The 21748-nt window shown below is 42.1% G+C and overlaps 1 protein-coding gene across 2 annotated transcripts in view; it reads right to left on the bottom strand.

Moving 5' to 3' along the window:
- SYT17 (synaptotagmin 17) overlaps positions 1-21748 on the bottom strand; it is a 71847-nt gene that overhangs the window by 37370 nt on the left and 12729 nt on the right. For both annotated transcript variants that reach the window (XM_067551498.1, XM_067551499.1), the window contains exons 4-5: positions 19075-19223; positions 17990-18609 (exon numbers count right to left, since the gene is read on the bottom strand). In XM_067551498.1, the coding sequence (XP_067407599.1) occupies positions 17990-18609; positions 19075-19223 (769 nt within the window). The remainder of the gene's footprint in view (positions 1-17989; positions 18610-19074; positions 19224-21748) is intronic.

The raw sequence follows: 21748 nt of genomic DNA, 5'->3' as shown, positions 1-21748 counted from the left end.
AAGGGGGATAGAAGGGTTCACAAGCCCTAAAGAGGCATGGTGCATGGATCAGGCGGAACAGGGCAGGGATCAAGGGGCAGGGGAGGAAAGGAATGGGTCAAAAACAGGTCTTGGGCAGGGCAGGAAAAGCCACAAAGATTCCCAGGGGCTGAGGGGTCAGGCAACCAAACAAACATGCAGGGGCTAGGCAGGGCGGGCAAACTAACAAAAAAACTCTCTAGGAGACCAGGGTGGGGCGGGGCAGGGGTGAAACAAAGTTGGCAGCAGGGTGGTGGACAGAGCAGGGAGCAAAGGGAAAGGGAGGCAAACTGCTGCAACGAGGCCGGTGGGCAAACAGGGCAGGGGGGCGGTCTCATCAGCAAAATGCAACCAGAGGAGGGAGGGCAAGACCAAGGGAGGAAAGAGGGGCATGTGCACCCACATGCGCTTGCAAACACAGTCACTATTTGCTACTGCAAATAATGCCCAGATGGTAGCAGGGTCAGAGCGAGCAGCTGGGCTGAGGAGTACAGGCAGTCCCAGATGGTGTACAGGGATGGTGGAGGTGATGGATGGACTAGGGGGAGGACTCTGCGCCAGTCCCCCCATGACAACAGTAGCTACCACCACAAGCTCAGAAGGCAACAAAGATGGCAAAGTCACTCAGTCCAATGGTGGCAGAAGCAGCAACACTCCCTTCACAATGTCCTGGAGCAGAAACCGCAACTGCAGCAGCTCCACATGCTCCTCCTTCAGCTACAGTACCAGGGCCCCTTCTTCTTCTTCTTCCTCTTCCTCCTCCTCCTCCTCTTCAGTGGTGGCAGCAGCAGCAGGGCCCCTAGTCAGCAGCCAGCCAGCCAGCAGGAGGGGTCTGGCCCAGGGGGCTGCTGGGAACCAACAGCTTAGCCAGCACTCTGGTCACTTAAACACCAATTAATTCTCCCCAGGGTGAACCTGACAGGGCCTAATTAGTGGATTACAATAGACTGGAGGAGGACTAATGAGGAAATTGGCCCATTAACACAGGAGGTATAAGAAAGCATAGGAAGGCAATGCAAGGGGCAGAACCAGAACCGATACCGATCTCTGGATAGAGAGCATTCTCCCCTCAGCAGAGACCTGAGGAGAAACTAAAACTGTAATGTGGCATGTAGATCAGTAAGGTGGTGGTAAGATCAAATGTAAATAAACTGCTCTGGGGTGTTTGAAGGGCACCTAGTCTGCATAGACAGAGCAGAAGACAGGAGCGGGATGTCACCCTGTCAGAGCTGTTTCAACAGGATGGCACAAGGAGGAGAAATCTCAAGATCCATTGTTTTCCTTTCTTGCATTTGGAGTTTTTCCATCTAATTCTAATCTTAATAATCTAACATGACGGATCTGGTGTTAACATACAAACTACGGGCCCAATTCTGCAAATGATCCACACACAGAACTGCCACTGACGACACTGGAAATTCTGGGCACAGATTGCTTGGAGAATCAGACTCTACAGGATTAAGCAGCATTTCCTTTGTGGTACAAGATGACACCAGGAAGGAAATTCGGAGGTGGCATTCACTTATAAGCTTGGTATTGCAGCATGTCATGCAGTTATCTGAGTGCCAGGCTTAACAGTGTCCTTGCTGTTCAGCGGACTGTGTCCTGACCTTAGCTTTACATAAACATAGCTGTTTATCCATTAATCCCCCTTTCGTTGACTTAATTAAAACGAGTAAAAAAAAATGTCTGAGAGATGATATTACTAATAGCTCCCAAATGATAGTCATGTACATGCTTTCTGATGCTGTTATTGTATTCATGTTGTGAAAATACATATCCAGTGAGCACCATTGTTGGTTTTACATTCACCTTTCAGATACCTGTAATAACCATCGTATCTTCCTATTCTCACCACCAGAGCTGAGCCCACCCCAAATCTCCCAGATCCAAACACTAGAGAAGTTCAGACCAGGTCCAGATCTGATCTGTGTGGCCCACCTCAGCAAGGAATAGGAGAAACTATGGGTACCACAATCACTACAGAAAGGGCAAGAATTTTTAATGGCACCCACAGCATGACCTAAATGACAACAGCAAATAGATTTGTGGGAAATGTCTGTCACAAACCTGAAATTAGGGACAAATTGTATACAAACCCAAGTCAAGTTTCAGGTAAACCTGGGCAGGGCTCTGAATAAAATGGGGCTAAGATTCCAGTGAAATTGGCCAGTTAATCATTTTCAGGGGGAAATTAGCAAAATGTGGCAGTTCTAGTCGTATGGCTCTGCATTTTGGGCTAAAATGAACCATAACACTCAGAACAAAATTCGAGCGGATTTGGAGGCTTCCACTACTCAAGAGAGCTGTATTTAGAAGTAAATACTGCCTCAGCATTCCTTCTAGGTTTGGTAAGGACCTTCCATCTCCTGCCACCCTCCTCCATCCTCAGCTGGGGAACTCTGATCCCATCTGTGGCCTGCAGCAGCAGGAGATCACAGAGGTGGCTGCTTCTTCTTAAAGACCCTTTTTGACTTCCCTCATTAAAGATCCTAGAGCACAAGATGAGTAAGGGGTGTTAAATATGGGTGTTTTTGTAGCAGCAACCAACAGGAAGACTATGGCAGCAGCTCCTATGGCAGAGAGATTTTCTGGCAATGCCCACAGCCCTACTTTATGAATAAGTGACGGGCAAAAGGTTAGCCTGGACAATTAAGGCGAACAAAATGTTACATGACTTGGTACTGCACAACATTTTGATTAAACAACTAGAACATACAAAATGAACATGACACATATGAAATGGATTAACAACTGGCTAACTGCTGTTGGAATCCTGTGTCCATTTCTTGGGGTCCCTCTGAAAGAGGGATGTTGAGAGATTGGAGAGGGTTCAGAGAAGAGGGACAAGAATAATTAAAGGATTAGAAAATATTCTTTTTAGTACCTTTTAATGGTAGACTCAAGGAGCTCAATTTGTTTAGCCTGCCACATGGGTGATAATCACAGTCTATGAATACTTACATGGGAAACAAACAAACATTTGATAATGGGCTCTTCAAAGGTATAACAAGATTCAATAGCTGGAAGTTGAAGATAGACAAATTCAGACTGGAAAAAATGTGTACATTTTTCACAGTGAGGGTAATTAGCCAGCGGAACAATTTACCAAGGGTCGTGACGGATTCTTCATCCCTGGCAATTTTTAAATCAAGATTGGATTTTTTTTTTAAATATCTGCTCTAGGAATTATTTGAGGGAAATTCTATGCCCTGTGTTACACAGGAGGTCAAACTACATAATTACAGTGGCGATGTAGGTCAGTGGTCCCTTCTGACCTTGGAATCTATGCTAAAAGAAATACACAAGGGGATTTTCAGTCACAGAGCCAGGTTCAGTCAAGACGAGTGTGCTGCGCTATTACACAGACCCCCACGGAGGCCAACTTCTTCAGTGCTGAGGCCTTGATTAGCCAGCCCCAGCTCAGGTGGAGCAGGCATTGCGTGCGCATGCCGGATGCACACCTACCAAAACAATTCCTGTACACTAAATGCACCAAAGGAGAAAGGAAATGGGGAGGCCAAAAGAAACGCTTCAAAGACACCCTCAAGACAAACATCAAGAGATGTGGCGTCGACATCACACACAGGGAGACAGTTGCCCAAGACAGGGCTAACTGGCAAAGACGTGTCAAAGAAGGAATTATCATTTTTGAGGAAAATCACCTTGTAGAAAAACGCAAGAAAAGAAAGCCAGACAACTGTCGTGCAGGAATTGTGGCCCAACCCTGCCTTCCAACGCCACCTGCAACGTCTGCCAATGAATCTGCAGCTCAAGGATTGGAACTCTCAGTCACGCAAGAACCCATATAAAATAAAACTTGTGAAAGAGATCATCCGCGGCTTGAGAGATCACCAGCTACACAGACCTAGCTAGACAACTGCAGCTGCAGAGTGACAGACTATCTGGGAAGACTCTGAAAGATTGCCCACTGGGGATGCCAAGGAAATAAACTTGGGGATGGCCCGACTGGAGATGGCCAAGCAGATCAGAGAAATCAAGCAGGGGGATAAGTCAAATCTAAAATCTGAAGCGATAGAAGGCCTCAGTCTTTATGAGTCTCCCTGATCAGATGCCCTGATCCTGAACGCTCATCATTATTCCCTTATGCTGGTTACAATATATGGAAATATAAATAGATGCAGCAAAACAAAACACACGCTACAAATTCACCACCACTCTCTATTTCTTCTTTGTTCCAAGGTGACCTTCATTCTTATTTTACCAAAAAGAAAAATGAAGAAAACTCCTCCCCCACCTTCCTCTTGTCGGCCTTAAGGAATTCACATATTATAACTGTGATACTAAGAGACTAGCCTTGTAATTTGAATCTTCATGACACAGGTAATTGGCTGGTCAGGAAGGCACTGCCCATGGGAGATCTAAATCTGAAAATATGCACACTGTACTGGGCACCAGGAGCAGGTCCAAACCCTACTCAAGCACACAATGATGCCCAGTTTCAGTACTGAACAGGCAGCAGAGGGGGTGTTATGACTGAAGTGTTTAAAACAGTTAGTGGGAATATATCGTCTTCACCAGATGATTTTTCCCAGCAAGTTTATCTTATTGAGATTGTGCATGTGCTTGGGGAACTGCTGCCAACCATCTGTGAGATGGGCGCAGGCCCTTAACAGCTGGCTTAAGCTAGCAGAAAAGCCTTGGACATATAATTAAGAATAGTTAATGCCTTCCTTTTGGTCAGCAGCACAGCATCCATGCTTCAACAAATGCTGCCTTGGCCCTTGCTCAAAAAATCATCTTTGCTTGTGGGGCACCTCGGCAATTGTAATAGCCTGATCCCTAACCCTTTACTAGTATCATACCAACCCTCAGGGTAGCTCATTATCTACTTGATTACACATGGCTGAGGTAGACAGTAGCTTGACACTGGATTGCTCCTAATGTGACTTTACACATTATGAAGTCAGTTTTGGATTAGTCTCACAGACAGAAAACATTTCCCAGACATCCCTGCATTTTACTTGATCGCTGCACCACAAAACGGGCAAACTGCTGTCACTCAAGTCTATTGAATAGCTGATTTTGAATCCTGGCAGACCAGTCACAGGTTGGCATGTAGGGTGCAAAAAGTCCATGTTGTCTCTGAGACAGACTAGCTACACAGTTCTGAATCTTTTCACTGCCAAAGATTTCATGTACAAACTGAATCTGAATCAGGTATTCTTCCACCCCTATTAACATACAACATACCATTGGTTTGGGTTTTTTGTAATGTATCCATTCTTATTTGTCACTTGCAGTCATAGTTTATCTGGTTCATTGTCTAGATCAGCTTTTGCAAATTCCAGTATGTTTGGAAAAGTTACATTCTGTAAGATACCTATAATTTTTCCCAGTAGCATAACTAACAATCAGTAACACCACCAAACAATTCATTTTGTAAATATCCGTCAAAGCATAAATATAATACAGGGGGCAGACACTAAGACTCAGTACAGAAATGCAAGGCTCTTCAAGTCACCCTAGGCTCACGTACTAAGCATCTGCATCAAGATGCAGGGAAATTACTGCTGGGTCATGGTGGTAGGTGGACCCATTTAGTTTCTACCAGGAGCTACAGGAGTTTAAAGTATTGCACTGGCCCAAATGGAATCCCTAAGAATGGCTATACTTTTGTTGAGGTTTATGTGGTTTTATTGTTTTTGAGTTACCAGCATAACCAGACCCCCAAAGTGGAAGGGAGAGGGTAGTGAGTTTGGGCATGGAACAGGGCCTGGAGCTCTGCTGAAGACAGGATAGAGACTCCATGTATTCACAGTAAGCTTAAATAAAATTAAATCTGTATATTCAAAATTGGATTTTTTAAAAAACATTGCTTCATTTTGTGCACACACATTATGGGTCAATCCAAAGCCCACAGAATTCAACAGAAAGACTCCCATTGACATCAGTGGGCTTTGGATCAGGGACCATCTGCCTACATTTCCATTAAGGGCTTTTTCTGTGTCACACTGCTTTCCAGTTTAGCATCAGCAGTATCCAAACATTGCATGTTTCCATTAATTGCCTTGAAGGAAGTAATGTGCAATCCAACCCACAAAGACCACATCAGGATGGGTTTGCTGGAAAATGGCAAAAAGTAATAGCCTTAACTGTCTCATTGTTGAGCACAGCTGGTAATGTGCTTTCCAGAATGACAAACAGCATTTTCAAAAACGAATCCAGCTCACTGAATAGCCTACCATACAAATGACTCAGGGACTTGAAAAGGCATTTAACTTCAGCAGTGAACTATATCTGATCTTATGCATGTATATTTCAGCTCAGTTGTAGGAATATGAATGCTGGATACTTCAAATCCTGCCACAATGCAGACAGACCAGATGACGCTACAATTCAGCACTGAAATATTTTCTTTGAATTTGTTTGTAACCTTGTATTTCTCTCTTGATGCCTTAGACTTTTGATCCACCCATTGTTGATTAATCAAGTTAATATGCGAAACCAAACCTGCTAGCTTTGTTCTTGTGGTTTGTCACCTGTCAATCACAGTCCTCAATAGCTCCCTCCCCATGGGATCCAATTAATAACTAAATTACAGATGCATCAGTTGCTCCAGAAGAACTCAGGCAAGAGTTATAATTTCTCAAGATTTAGTTCCTATATCTCCTACACGCTGCAATACAAGTCCAAACTGCTGAATATGAACACTAGTATCTGACATTCTGCCTCATTAGAGAAGCGGGTGGAAGGATGTGTGTCAGAGATGAAACCCCTGCTGCACTAGAAAGAATTGGTGCTGTACAGAATCATTTGTTCAGCCAGCAAAATTACAATTGGGGAAAGTCAGTAGGGTTTGTTGCAGTTGATGTGAGATGGCTACTTTTATTATGGCAGGAGCTGACCTAGTCAGAGGAGTTTGGTGGAGGGGTTGTGACTCAGTTTGCTGGGAAGCAATTAGAAGCCTCAGAACAATTCAGGTTGGCTGTCAAAGTTGGGAGGCTCCCTCTCAATGCTCTCCATAAATGCAGCATGACTCCATAACTATCAGCCCTTTGGTTTCCTTGCCTTTTATTATATACCTATATGTCATATATAGAGGAAATGTTACAATATTCTTCCCTATTGACTCTGCACTTAAGCATCTTTTTGTTATGCCACAGAAGCCTTTTCAGGCTGGATGGGGAAGGTTTGATAAAGAAATCACTCTCTCTTCCACATAAGTGCAGGGTTTGAGCAAAGGAAGGCAGGAGGTTTATGGATTTGGTGCCCTATTTATTTTATTGCTGCTGGAGGAAGGGAAAAGTCTGAATTTTGTTGCTGTAGGTTTTGCCTGGATTGTTCCATTTTATATTTCACTCACAGCAGTTATGGCAAAACCTTGACTATTTCCCCAATACAGGATCCAAGGTTACATTTACATCCCAAAGTCTGTAAATTTAAATGCATAACTTGATGCATATGGAGAAGAGATTACACCTTTAAATCTTAAACAAACCCAGTACATGGCAATCTTTACTACCCCTTTAAATTAATGTTAGTTTTTTCTGATACAAGGCATGTATATAGTTCAGTATTAAAGGTGAGTATTTTCCAATTCTGTCTAGAGATACTATAGAATAGCACAGGGTGTAATATTTTGAACCTATGCTGTTTGCTATATATATTTCTCCTTTAGACACAGTCATTTAAAGGCATAATTTCAGTTACCATTGTAATGCTGATGACACATTTGGTTTGTTTTTCGATCCCAGATGACCCCGGGAAAGCAATTTTCTGTTAGATTAGGTGCCTAAGCGACATCCCGTCTTGGATGTTTGAGATTTTCCTGAAGTTCTGATTATAGCTTCATCCTTCGCAGTTCCTTTTTATGGGTGCATTGTGCAGCATGTTACTAGCGTTTGTAATCTAGGGGTTGTCTTTGATCCAGAACTTTCTGTATCTATCACTGGGGCTGAATCTAACACACACAAAAAAGCCTCATTTTTTTTCTGCCATCTCTGGAACACAGCAAGGCGGTCTTGAGGGAAGCAGAGTTTAATTTACGCTATTAGCCCATCTTGTCCGGATCAGTGCAACACACTGTTCACAGGCCTTCCAGACTGTTTATTTTATATCTCTACAACATGCCTAGAGTTCTACAGCTCCAAGGCTCCCTGATTCCAGATGTACATAGAACATTACATCAGTGTGCAGGTCAACACAATGCTTCTAATGAAAGTTCAAATTGATTTTCCTTCTCAAGGTTGTCCATGGCATTACCCGTTTGGTATATTAGAAAACTGCTGCTTTAATACACCCTGTTCCTACCGGCTTCCTGCAGTAAATGACTATAGATTTCTGGAGGTCTGAGAAGCTGCATACTATGACCAGGCCTTGGCAACAATTTACCCACCTATGTTTAGGGGTACTGAGCACAACCCTGGTTAACGCAGTCATGAGATCTGGGTTGCAGTCCCACTAGCTTTGCCAATGAATCCCTCTACTATTTGGACAAGTCACTTATTCTCCCCAGCCTCCCTTGGAGAGAATACTTTCCACCTCGCAGGGTGATTATGAGGTTAAATTCTTTCAGATTTGTCAAGCACTGAGTGCCTGAGATAGAAGGCGCTAGTGAACAGTACAGTATTATTATTATATTATCAATGTGCCATGCAGGGCTTTAACCGCACGAGGCCCGTTCAAATTAATGGGGATCACTTGGGCAAATCCCCATGCAGCACACTGAACATTCATCGGATCCCATCGAGTTAGCTTAGCCTTTTATTGTATTCAGCAGTAACACAAGGAACCTACAGGCCTATATGCTGTAAAACATTCGCTTAAGAAAGTTAGCATAAGTATAGCCATGCATAGTAGGCCTGTAACCCTTGGGATAGATAAATGGCCTGACAGTTACCCTTAGATTTTGGGGAACTAGGAATAGCTTGCTCAGTAGCATGCATTGGAACCTAATGGTACCAGGCAACCACAGGAACAATGAAATGATTCTAGACTTGAATATTTTAGGATAGAATCTTTGGCAGATGTCTAACTTGCCTGAGCAATAAGTGACGTATATGATGAGTTAAACGGCATTCATATGTTAACCTATAGGATAAGTGCACCCCAATATTACGAGGATGAGGAAATTAGATTTGGACATGGAAGGCTGGGCATTAGAATGAATATTCATGATGGTGTTCAGGCCCTATAAGAGGGCAAACCACCATGTGGAGGGGGTTAGTTTTCCAACATTGGACCCTTCAGCTCTATTGTTATCTATCACCAATCTTGGGCATTGGGGAACTTGGACCATTGTACTCATTCGGCATGTCAGAGACAAAACTGGTCCTTTGTCTCACACCACCAGTCCTCAAAGAAGGGTGTAAGTATATAATATTAGAGCATATACAAGAAATGATACAACAATACTGTATTATTCCTATCTATTTATGTGGTTTGGAGCTTTCCTGTCTTTATGATTGCTTCTAAGGCCATGTCTACACCAGCGAGTTTACAGTGGCACAGATGTACCAATGCAGCTGTGCCACTGTAAGATCACTCATGTAGCCGCTCTATGCCGATGGGAGAGAGCTCTCCTGTCGACATAAATAAACCACCTCAACGAGCAGCAGTAGCTATGTTGGCAAGAGAAGCTCTCCCACAGTGCTATGCCACTGCCACTTATGACGGCAAAACTTACGTTGATCGGGATGTGTGTGTTTTTTTCACACCCCTCAGTAACAGAAGTTTTGCCACCATAAGTGCTAGTATAGACATGGCCTAGTAAAAAAATCACCAAGGCTTTGCTTTGCCCTCAGTGTGAATGTCCTTGCCATACACCTCAAGGGTACAAGATATCAAACTCATTTGTTTTAGTTCTGTGTAGCCTGATTCTGGGACAAGAACCCTATTACCCTGAGCTCATTAATTAAGATCAACTGGCAATCAATACTATCATGATTTATCATTAAAGAGGATCAGGCAAGACATATAACCAATATTAGACTGAAGGGGGACTTTCTCCCAGGTTGGCTGTATGTATATCCCTCAGGTCACACACCAACTAGAAGTAGCCCTGTGATCCGCCCTCCTTACAGGAAGTTTCAGTTAACCTCACTAACATCACAGAAAAGGTGAAGCAGCTACTCTGTGATGCCTCCTCTCGGTCCCAGGATGGGATTAGTGGTTCTCATCCACCATAGGAGGGTCACAGACAGAGGAGGAAACGTTTGGGTAGAGAGGGAGCCCACAGTTCTCCACAGGACCTTTTCTCCTACTGCACTCCACCACAATGGATCAATGCACAATGGGGCCTGCTCTCAGCTACATATGTCTAATCCCATTAGCTCTGTTTCCAGAGGGTACTCCACTTACAACATATCCTCCCAGGGGTTAAAGTAAGGGACAGCACTGCAAAAAGCCAAAGGAAGAACTCCCCCTCCTCTCCCTCACCCTGGCTAAGGAGAGGGTAGCTCACCCCTCAACACTCCAATCTCTTCCTTGGCTAGTGAGGTGAGGACTCAGCAACGGAGCCTTGGTTTCTCTCCCTAGATGGCAGTTTAGCGTCACTCATTTAGCTCAACAACTGCTAGGGTTCGAGGCATGTTCAAAATACTGACTGAAGTCTCTTGCCTGCTCAGTGGCTGTGAGGCAGGTTTGTGGAATTAGTTTCCATGCTGATACACAAACCTTTGAACCAATTGCTGTTTCAAACCTTTTGCTAAAGAAAATGCCTATCTGGTGATCGGTTTTACTGGTTTTAATTTTCTGTCCAACATTTTAGTCTATCTGTGAAGGACATTATGGAAATCTGATTTAAAAAAAAAAATAGATATGATAGCCAAACGCAAAGATGGTGCACACTTGCACAGAATGGCATTGCAGTTCTGTACAGCCAAAACTGAAAAGTCTGGGAATTCTGAAGCCAAGAATAATTTAGTACATTCACAAGTGAAGACTTCCAAAATGCGTTACGTAAGCAGTGGAGAGTTCATTATAATTTGCTAAAGAAATGCTCAGAAATAACCTATAAACTGAGTCTGTAATTTCTCTACCTCTCTTCTTTACCAGTCAATATCTCTGTTAGGATCAGATAGGAGCAATGACAACACGTATTTTGTGTTTACTCTTGAATCAGGAATCAAAACTAGAGCTTGAGAGAGCTGTTGGAAGCTTGAATCTCTTGAGAGCAATTTCCTTAAGGCTGAGTGCAAAAGTCAAGCAAGAAGCGCATTGAGCCCTGTACTTATGAACCTATGTTCTCAAAAAGTGAATGTCACTCAAGTGTACCAGTGCTAGGAAGGTTCAAAGGAGAAGAACAGAAAGCACCCCTGTCTTTCATCAGATGTAGCTCCATGACTTCATTGGTGGGGAAGGGAAAGGAGTTCTGACGAATTTTCACACAGCAGCAAGACAAGGATTTTCACTTGCAGCACAATGATCTCTAAGCTCTGATCAACACTGGTTCAAAACATTTCATTTCACATACTCATAAAAGCTCCCCAGAAAAAAAAGAAGTAGTGTGTTGATAAATCTAGGGGTGCGCCATACTCTGTGTTAATCAATCTTTACAGAGAAACGTGAGAATCTGAGCACAGATATAAGCAAGTACTGTCAACCTACTTTGCAATATCAAGCAGTTCCATGGTATGGAACTTAAGGAGGGTAGAACATTTCCTACACTTCCTGTTTTCCTGGCTCTGCTACTATTTGAACTGGCAGATCACTGGCCCTCTCAATCCTGCAAGGTGCTGAGCGTTCTGGCCCCGATTCAGCCAAGCACTGAAGTCCTTGCTCAATTTTAAGCACGTTAACAGACCCACTGAAGGTAAGCACCAGGGTAAGTGCTTTGCTGGATTGGCACCAGAGTGCTCCACTCCTTACAGGATCACGCCCTTTATCTTCCTTGTGAATTTAGTGTCCATGAAAGGCACTAGGTTGACAGCCTGGGTGAATATGAAGCCCTCTATTTATCCACACAACAGGTAAGGCATGTGAAGCGGTGCCCTGTCAACATGCCCGAGCCCTGAGCAGGAGGGATCACTCCTACGGGCTGAGGGAACAGTACAGTGCTCATGCACTTTCAATCCCAAGCGTCTCTGATAACAAAAATGCCAGCTGTGATGGTGGTTTTAGTGAAGTGGACTCCACCCTGTTCACTGGCCTGGGAACTGAACTAAAATAATTTTACACGCTGTTGACTAACAAGCAGCCATCAAATGGTAAGAAATGTTGGTCACTATTGATCTGGGCTGGGTTTGAACCAGCTCCCTAGACATTAAAAGCTGTCTACCCCTTATGAATCTTGGGAGCACTAAAAAGCTTGCCTGATCCAAACCCCAGTGAAATCAGTGGAAAGACTCCCATCAGCTTCAATAGGAGATGGATCATGCCTTCGACTTAGAGAAAAACACGCACGTGCTTCTATCCACCTTCTCACATGCAACAAGATGTGTCCACACTCCTTCATCTCTGCTCATTTCACGACACAGTTCTAAAGATGCATTCCTTTTTAAAGGAGCCATCCATGAACTGGCTTCACCCTACACAGTCTTTGGGCCTGATTCTCCAGCGTCCTGCACTGTGTGCTGTCACTTACACCTGGCCACAGGAAGCACGAGGTAGTTGCCATTCTGATTTGGTAGCATTTTACAGCCACTTTCTGTGTTCTTCTGAAACCCTTGCCTTCTTTGCTTTTTCCCATTTTTGCCACTACTCAAAACAAAGAGAGCTCTCTCTCTCTCCACTGTACCTCTTGCCATCTGGACCAGCCTTTCTGTATCTCTCCAGCTCATGTAGTTTCCATCTATTTTTAAATGTCACCATAAAACAGACATCTTGCCTTCTATCTTTACACATCTTGTCTATGCCTCTTCATTTTTCTCTCCGTCTGTTAATGGTCTTATGACTGACTGTTTTTCACCAGACAAGTTTCACCACATTGATTGCTTTCTTTATCATACTGGGGCAGATCCTCACTTGGTGTAAACTGCTATAGCTCCACTGATTTCAACTAAGAATTTGCACCAGTACTCCTGTTTTGTATTACTTCTTAATTCTGTAAAGTGTCTGAGGATACTTTTATGCAAAATCAAGCTTCACTGGATTGTATGTAGATTTTTTTTCTCCCAGTGTATTAAGATTCATAGAGCTCGTTTAGAAGATACAGTTGGAGCAAATTCAATTTAAATGTCGTTAACAAGAAATTTTAAAAGGCTGACTGAACTTTCTTCTTCATCAATCTTACAGGAAGTTTGCTCTATGCTTCAAACTCAGCTCTTCAAAAATAAGATGATTAGAAAAAGCTTCCTTAGCACAGGTATAAGCAACACTTTTTTTTATTTCTGTTTTTGTCATCCTGAAGCTGGAACTTTCTCTTTATAAAAATAATAGATACAAATTGCAGGCATACACCTTACCCTTTCACTACAAAATATTAAAGACAGTACTTAAAATTAACAGGAACGTATATTTTATTTATTTAAATATCTATTTCTTCCCTTGATTCATGTACAAAGTACTCTTTATCACAAAAGAGAAAATAGACCTTTAAATCAATTATCCTTGAAATCTTCACACACTGAGAACACACAAGAAAAGAGGCTACAAAGTACCTTCCTCTATTATCTATTAAGAATGTGGATGTTACAGGACCATTTTCTGTCCATCTCAGTCTACCAATTTGCTTTAGCCCAAGGACAAAGGGTGAGGAAAACAAAGGCAGAAAAGAAGGGATAAGAATCAGGGCACAAACTGTATCATTTCTCCATTAAAAGTGACCCCAAAGGATTTTTTCAATTAGCTTGTACCCTTCTCTAATTTTTCCATGATGTATAAAGATGATCTGTAAGATCTGGCTTATTTGTTTTAAAGGAAGGAGGTTTGTTCTGCTTGTATTTAATGATAGAAATTTCAGAGAAGTCAATGCAGGCTGTTGCAAGTGCTGCACACACAAAACCTATGTGAGATCTCCTAAAGCCTCATGAAAGAGTCACTGCAACTAAGAGCAGCAGTAACTTCTAATAAACATTGAATGGTAGTCTAGAGTAGTGCAGGGGATCAGCATTTCTTGAGCTTTAATCCAAAATGTTCAACCTCAAGGGCCACCCTAAATAAAAGTGGCCTGATTTTCAAAGGCACTGAGCAACTAGAACGCTGATTGGTCTCAGTAAGAGAAGGATAGAGGAAAGACACTAAACAAAACTACTTCCCAACTAAAGAAAAGGAACCAGTCTAGCTTCAAAGGCATCACAAAATCCAAGCTCAAATGGATCTCTCTGTGAAATGTGAAATACAGAATCACAGTATGGTCTGACTGACTATCAAAGAAGAAGCATCCAGTGAAGCCAATGGGGTCGCTCAGTGGTAAATAAGGGCAGAATTTAGCCCATTAACTTTAATTTTCCATTCAACAGAAACACAATCAGTATTTTATTGGTCCACTGGGCTCAAATCTTCTGGTTCAAGTACTCTTGAATTCTAAACTCGGCAGAAATTCTGTCCATAAGCTTGCCTTTTAAAAGTCAAATTCAAATTTTATTGGTCCACTGTGGGCCAAATTCTCCTCTGTTACAGTGATGCAACGCCAGTGTAATAGAGAGGAGAATCTGGCCCACAGGATTATAATGTAGTGGTTGGGGTGCTCTGCACCGTTCAAGATGAGGCCCCAAATTAGCAGGTGAAGAGTAAACTGCTTTGCTGTGACTAAACAAAAGGCTTACCAAGTGCAGCTCTTCACAGGACACGCAGGCTGCCTGCATCACTGACATTTCAGTTGCTACGCTAATGGAAATATATCAGTCGGCTTGTAGTTTTTTTATACAGCCTTCTGTCTGCCAACTTAGCGATAGCATGCATGAGCAAAACTCTCCTTGTCCATTAACTAAATGATTAATTAATACATATTTTCACAAAGGTTTCGAGACACACTCTAGGCCAAATTCTGCTCTTGCTTACATTCATGCAACCTCATTAAATTCAATGGGCTTGGGAGAGCAGAATTTGGCTTGCTTACTTTAATGCAATACATGGGGGTTAGAAGATGGCACAAAGCCACTGCTCTCAGGCAGGGAGGCACACTGCCCCACGTCTCAGGAGCTCCTGGAAGGATTGTGCCTGGTTTAAGTACACTGAGCCCCATTCACCACTACCCTGTACTTCGTGCTGGCACACACATCAGTGCAGTGCCGATGTAAATCGCTGCCAAACCAGAATGTTGGTGTTTTAGAATCACTTTGCACTGGTGTAAACAACAACATAGGGTGTCCTGGGCCCAATACCTGAGACAGCCCAGACCAGAAGAGACCCTTCCACACTCTTGGAAGGGCAGAGGGAGGGGGGCCATGATCCTAGCCGTTCTCCTCTCTACCTGACCTTCCTTTGGGCAAGCCGGCATGTTGAGAGAACTAAGCTCAAGAGGTTCTTGTGCACAAGAATCAGCCACTGCCCAGGGATTCATGGGTGAAGGGCTAAATTCTCTCATGCTGCAGTCTGAAATGCACCTCACAGCACTAGGATTCGGACTAACGATGAAATACAGTCTATTTTCCTCACTAATGTGAAACACTTATGGTATTGCACCCTATGGGTCAGACCCTCAGCTGGCATAAACCGGTGAAAGTCAATGGAGCCACACCCATTCACATCAGCAGCGGATCTGACACAACAACATGCAGGCCAGCATGAAGTAGATACCATTACACTTCCTTATCACCAGACATATTAGGACCAGGTCCTGTAAGGCAGACCAACTCCTGTGAGGGGTTTGTCTTGAAGGGAGTGAACATCTTGCATGTTCAGATCCTTACCTTGCATTTACAGGATATTGCTAGCACATTCTGAAACTATGATGTACATGACATAACAAGCATTAATCATACTCAAAAAGCCAAGCTGGAAAAAAAATGCAGGGTGCAATGGGTGTGCATGGCTATAAATGAGAGCAAAATTTGGCCCTCTGCCCTCAGTTACACCAGTGTGACGCCCACTGCCATCAATGGGAACTGTACACATATATCTGAGGGCAGAATTTGGCTAGAGGTATTTGCAAATGCAGAATTGGGAGGAAAAGGGATAGGATGCAAGATAAGCCCTGTAACAGCTGGTTCAGGTTCTTGCTCATTTAAACGCACAGCCGTTTGGCTGTTCTACCATCCCTCCCAATATCATACTCTAACCAGTGGAGCTGAACTCTGCTCTCACTTTCACCCACGGATCCCACTCCGTTTGGCTGGTGGAAGAATTTTTCCCTATGCACTTGCAAAAATTGTTAATTTCATGATGCTACTATTTTTATCATTAAAAAGAGAAAAACCATCATCTGCATCATAATAAACAAATAAATAATATTGGGAAATTAAGGCCCCGATTCTCCACTGCCTTGCACCTTGTCTAGTCATTTATAGCAGCGCGAAGTTAGAGCAAAGGGGGTGTAAAATACTTTCCAATCACTTTGTACAGATGCAGATACCAGACAATGGAGAATCAGGCCCTAAAGCTTTGGGATTTTAGACATAAATATTGCTCACTAGATTTTAATTCTGCACCTTTCTGAACTCAAGTTATACATCTGGGCCACATTCTTCAGTTGCAACAGTGTAAAACTGGAGTAACCACAGTGAAATCAATGGAACTACTTCAGATTTACACCAGCATAACTGAGATCAGAATCTGACTGATCCCTTACCCCTGGCTATATTGGCCTTCTGTGAATTTGTAGGTGCTGACAACCAGAGAGAGATCAGACAGCCTTACCCAAAACTGAAAACATGAGGCTGACAAGTCACACATCACACAAATGATGAGAGAGCGAGGAAGCGAGATCTAAGTATATTACACTAATCCTAAACGGTATAGCGTCTCTTAAACTCAGGGGGCAAACTCCTGGCCTTAGCATAGGCAGCTGTGCAGCGTGGAGTATCCTAACAGAGGGCAGACTAGCTCAAGATGAAGCGGTGCAATGCACTGCCATTTGTTTCTCCTTTGACCAGAGTAGCAGGTACTTTTAAGCTAATGGTTGCTGCTGGCTGCAGCATACTAGCTACCTACCCTAGGAACAAGGCACTCCCACAAGCCAGCTTGTCATCCCATTGGGGACCATAGTGGGGTTGATGCACTGACCCGGAGTTTTCCTAACATTCTTGACAGTAGTCGCGGGAGAGACTTGCACCAATGCTTCTGAGAAGGGATGTGGGAAGATGAAGAACCTGACACCATCTTCCCCCTCACCACATCAGAGGGCAGGATCTACCCCAGTGTGAAGATTTGAACATGCACACGTGTCAAATGTCATTACAACCCAATTGAATATGTTACACATTCAACTTCTATCAACAGACAAAGTGAAAATAAATTCACCCCCCACTAATTTTTGGCCACATATTTTAGGTCTGTACAAAAACACAAGAAGAATCCTCTAACAACTGGACTACCAAGATGCCTTAAAGAGGACCAGTCTCTTGTGTATTGCTCACAAACTAACTGTGCAGATATCAATGGCAAAACAGATCGCCCCCCACCCCAAAAAGCATGATTCTATTTTGATGATCATACAGGAGTGCTTTTCTAGCCTGGATAAACTCCCTACAGTGACTCTCAGCAACAAGGAGCACAGCTCACTCCAGGGAAGGATTTGGCCATGAACCTGCATCTGTAAGAATACGACTCCTGGGAGATCCTAATTCACAAAGCAATTTTCAGCAGTTTCCTTTATACACAATATAGGATCTTTCTAATTTCATCCCTTTATGACTTTGCTTCTTTAAAGCCAAAATGGTGGGCCTGATTCAGGTCTCACTTACACCAGTGGAAATAAAAAAAGAATGCCACTGAATTTACACCAGTGAAATACAGTGGAAAGTGAGACTAGAATCAGGGCCAATGCCTTTTCAATTTAGGAGGTGTTTTAGTACATGAATGATCATGGCTATATAAAAAAAAAAGTCTCATTAACCCCAAACAAACAAAGGAACCACAAAAACAAAGTAGGAATATTACGGAATAACCCTCTGATAAATTCCATTACCTGCGAACTGGGAACAAGGGCCTTCCACCAATGTCCGCCCTTCACAAGGTCAACTTCACTTAACGGCATTGACACTTTGCCAATGACACAGTGGCGTGAGAATTTGTCAAAATCCACTATGGTTAAAAGTAGAGTTCTTCTTTGGGCTTCTAAAAATGGGATTTCAAAGGTGTATCTTTCTTCAAACACTGGGTTCTGGGTTTTGCGTTTTACTCCTGTCTGCTTGGAGTTCTTCTGATCTGGAAGGAGGCAGATCTTGACATAAGGGTTGGAATGAGCCATATCTTGTCTTGAACCATCATAGGAAATTGGAGGAGGCAGATCTCTAGCCTCAATTACCCTCACTATTAGATAATTATGCAACAGATCATACTGTGTGCTAAAATGCAGCATGCCCAGTTGATACTTCGATAAGATTTCCTCATCTGTCAAGGAGTCCATATCATCGCTATTAGAGTCAAGAGAGTAGAGTCTTGGTTCAAATTTTCTAAAATAGTCATCTGGGGTATATGTTTTTCTCAGGATAGTTGGCTGAACTATTTCTTTTTTAGCTCCTATAATTCCAAACTCAATAGGTTTAATGTCAATCAGTGGAGAACTTGGCCTCCTTGATTCTAGACCTAGGCAAAAGAAATACACAAATAGCAATGTCAGTAACTGGAAAGATCTCATTGCATCCCTACTTAGACTATAGGAGCTTCAGGGCAGAGACAGCCATGTTGTTCTGTGTTTGTACTACACCCAGCACAGTGAAGTCCTGGTCCATGACTGGGGCCTAGGGGGATACCTCAATACAAATAATAAAATAAATAATAATATCATAACTAGTTCAACTTTAAGTGCAAATATCAAACACAGTTTTGCCCCTTCCCCCTCTCTATCTCTGTGATTCTGTCACATTCATCCTTTAGCAAACATGTAAGTTTGGACTCTTTCCGAGTCTCTTTGTGGAACAGTATAGGATTTTAATCAACATAGCTTAGGCTTGACTTGGATCTCATTCTAAAAGATGGAAGAACCAGCACTACCCTAAGCTTTGGTCTACATGGGAAATTAGGTTAACATTGTACGGCTGCCAGCCTTACTTGAAATCCGTCTCGTGAGGCTGTAAGTGGACCGTGATGTATCTGAAGACGATCGCCTTGTGTCAGGAGAAATGTCTTGAGGAGTTGGAGGTGGCTCGCTGGTGGTGTTATCAGAGTCTCCGTCTTTGTCCTCATTTTGATTGCTTATCCTGTTAAAATGAAAGATCTCTGGATATATGAATCCAGTATGTGAACTATACACGTATCAAACAGAATAAAAAGCCCTATTTGCTAGAGGTCATCTTCAGATCTAGTTGGAAAACAGAAGAGTGCTGAGCTCTGTGGATGTACAGAGCATGGATTCTCTGTCCATTATTTTGTTCTTCAGATTTCTTAAAATGTAATGAAGTTTACTAGCACCAGCAAGGTTATACATCAGCATGCATTTTAACAAACATCTATACAGATACGCTCATGTTTCAAACACATGTGTGTGATACAGACCTTAGGGCATTAGTGATATATGTTCACCTATGTAGTGAAAATATTTAGGCCATTACTTACTGCTGTATATTTAGGGTATAGTGCTGAAATTATGACTTTCATTAGGATCAGATAGTCACATTACGAACAGCATAGGAAACAACCATGATCAATCTTCTCACATCATGTTTAATATTAACATGTGGTTGTAAATCAGCCATTAAGTTTTGGAAATGTGACCCTGTAAAACAAGATTTGTTGACATACCTTTTAAATAGTTCCTGTCCCCTTTTTATTCACTCTCTTGTGTAACTGGAAGTGACCCTCAGAGGACAATAATTCTTCTACATCTTGTTTTATTTTTGGCAGAATTTGAATAAGCAAGAAAGGTTACATGCCCTTCACTGACACTTTGCAAAGATTCAAAATGCCCAAAGTTCTGTAAGAATAGGATCATACAAAAGTCCACAAGCAATTCCTATGTCAATTTAATTTTTTTTACATAAAGTAAATTCAGTGAAAATCTTAGCCTCCCACAAATAGTAGCAGCTCACATTAAACAGAATAAATCAAAACCTCTTAAGTTCCACTCAAAGAAGAGCAAGAGCAGACAGGAACAAAAATATATAGTTCAAGATTCTGTCATCAGTTACATTGGTGACAGTCTGTAATAAGTCCAATGAAGTCAATGGAAGAACAATTTTATATTGACATAATTGAGATCAGAATCTCCCCTTTTTTTTTAATTTTAAACAGTATTCCATTCCGTGTAGTGTACCAAAATAAAATATTCTTTTCTGGTTAAGTCACAAGACAAAAGAACACTCAGGAAATAGAAATAGGGCACAGCCAAAGTTTAGCATGACACAAGTAAATCAAATGGGAGCACTGCTTGAGATTTCCTCCTGATTCACTCTATATTTCTGGCTATGTCAGGTATAAGATGGATATGTTGAATCAATCACAAACCACTGACGAAACTAGAGTGATAAGAATATTCTGTAGCAAGCAGTAAACTCAAAAATCTAAAACCAAAATTTAGAAATAGACTCCAAATGGAATTCCAGATCTGAAACTACCTCTCCTCCAAGTTTGGGGGAAGAAGTTAAGATCTAGATCTTATGGTGCTTGGAAATCTGAACCCACCTGAGCTTCACAGCCCATTGTTATAAAAAAAAAATCTACTAAATATCAAATTTAAAACATACATTAAATGGACACACAGTACCCAGCTTTCAAACACAGGCTGCTCAAATCCTTCAATTGGATATAAAAATCAATAATTAAGAACATAAAAGTCTGTTTTTCATACCTACATACAGATCTGTGCATTTGAACATACTTATTATGATTCACATGTCTGAACATTAAGCCCGAAGAATGGGGGCAAACCAGGGCCAAAAAGAATCAGAAAAAAAAACATTAAGGACATTCTACACATGCTAAAGATAATAGTGAATTAAATAAGTAACAAGCAGATGACTTTTTGCAGGGAAATTGCTAATGAACCACAATAATTTTTCCTCAAATATACTTTGGCTCTGTTTGGAATAGCTCTGTTCTCATTTAATCAGAACCTTTGGTAAGGAGAATGGAGCTTTAATTTCAATTTAACCTTGCAGAACACTCAGAATTTATCTTTGAGTTTTTATGTAGGAGATTTCATAATACGCAAATTGACAAGTACCTAATTCCCTGCCAATTTTTTGCTAAGGCTAGGAAGCAAACCATCATGATGAAATAACAATCAGGACTTGCCATGTGTGCAAGTCAATACAATTAGATTTGCTTCAGCAAGATAAACATACTTTTTTTTAATACTGATGTTATAGGGTGCTGTAAAAATTCAGCAAGTGAAAAAAGTCAACATCTACCAAAATAAATTACTTAATTTCACAGCAGCTGGGCCCAATCCTGCTTTTCTAGCACACCCAGGGCATCTATTGCTATCAGTGGGAACGCTGCGGCTGCAGATGCAAAGAATGGAGGATCGAGTAAAAATGCAGGCATTAACAAGATTGCTACTAGACATCTGGAGACCTGGAGAAGGATTGGAAGGAAAAAGCAAATCCCAAATGACAACAATGGTCATGTAAAATGGACAAGGGCAGGATTGGGAGCTCTTAGTTGTGAGCCCTTATGCATTTTTAGATACTTTGTGGGGGTGAGGGAGGAAGAAGGGGCATTAGAACAAATTTTCTTGTTCCTCAAACTCAATACATGTATCTAAAGGCAGAATGTGGATCTTCTT

This window comes from Emydura macquarii, unplaced genomic scaffold (genome assembly GCF_026122565.2).
Source record: "Emydura macquarii macquarii isolate MOO-44397 ecotype Brisbane River unplaced genomic scaffold, CSIRO-AGI_Emac_v2 contig_1348, whole genome shotgun sequence".
Taxonomy (NCBI): domain Eukaryota; kingdom Metazoa; phylum Chordata; order Testudines; family Chelidae; genus Emydura; species Emydura macquarii.
The sequence above is the reverse complement of the archived record's forward strand: the minus strand, read 5'-3'. Positions and strand labels throughout refer to the sequence as shown.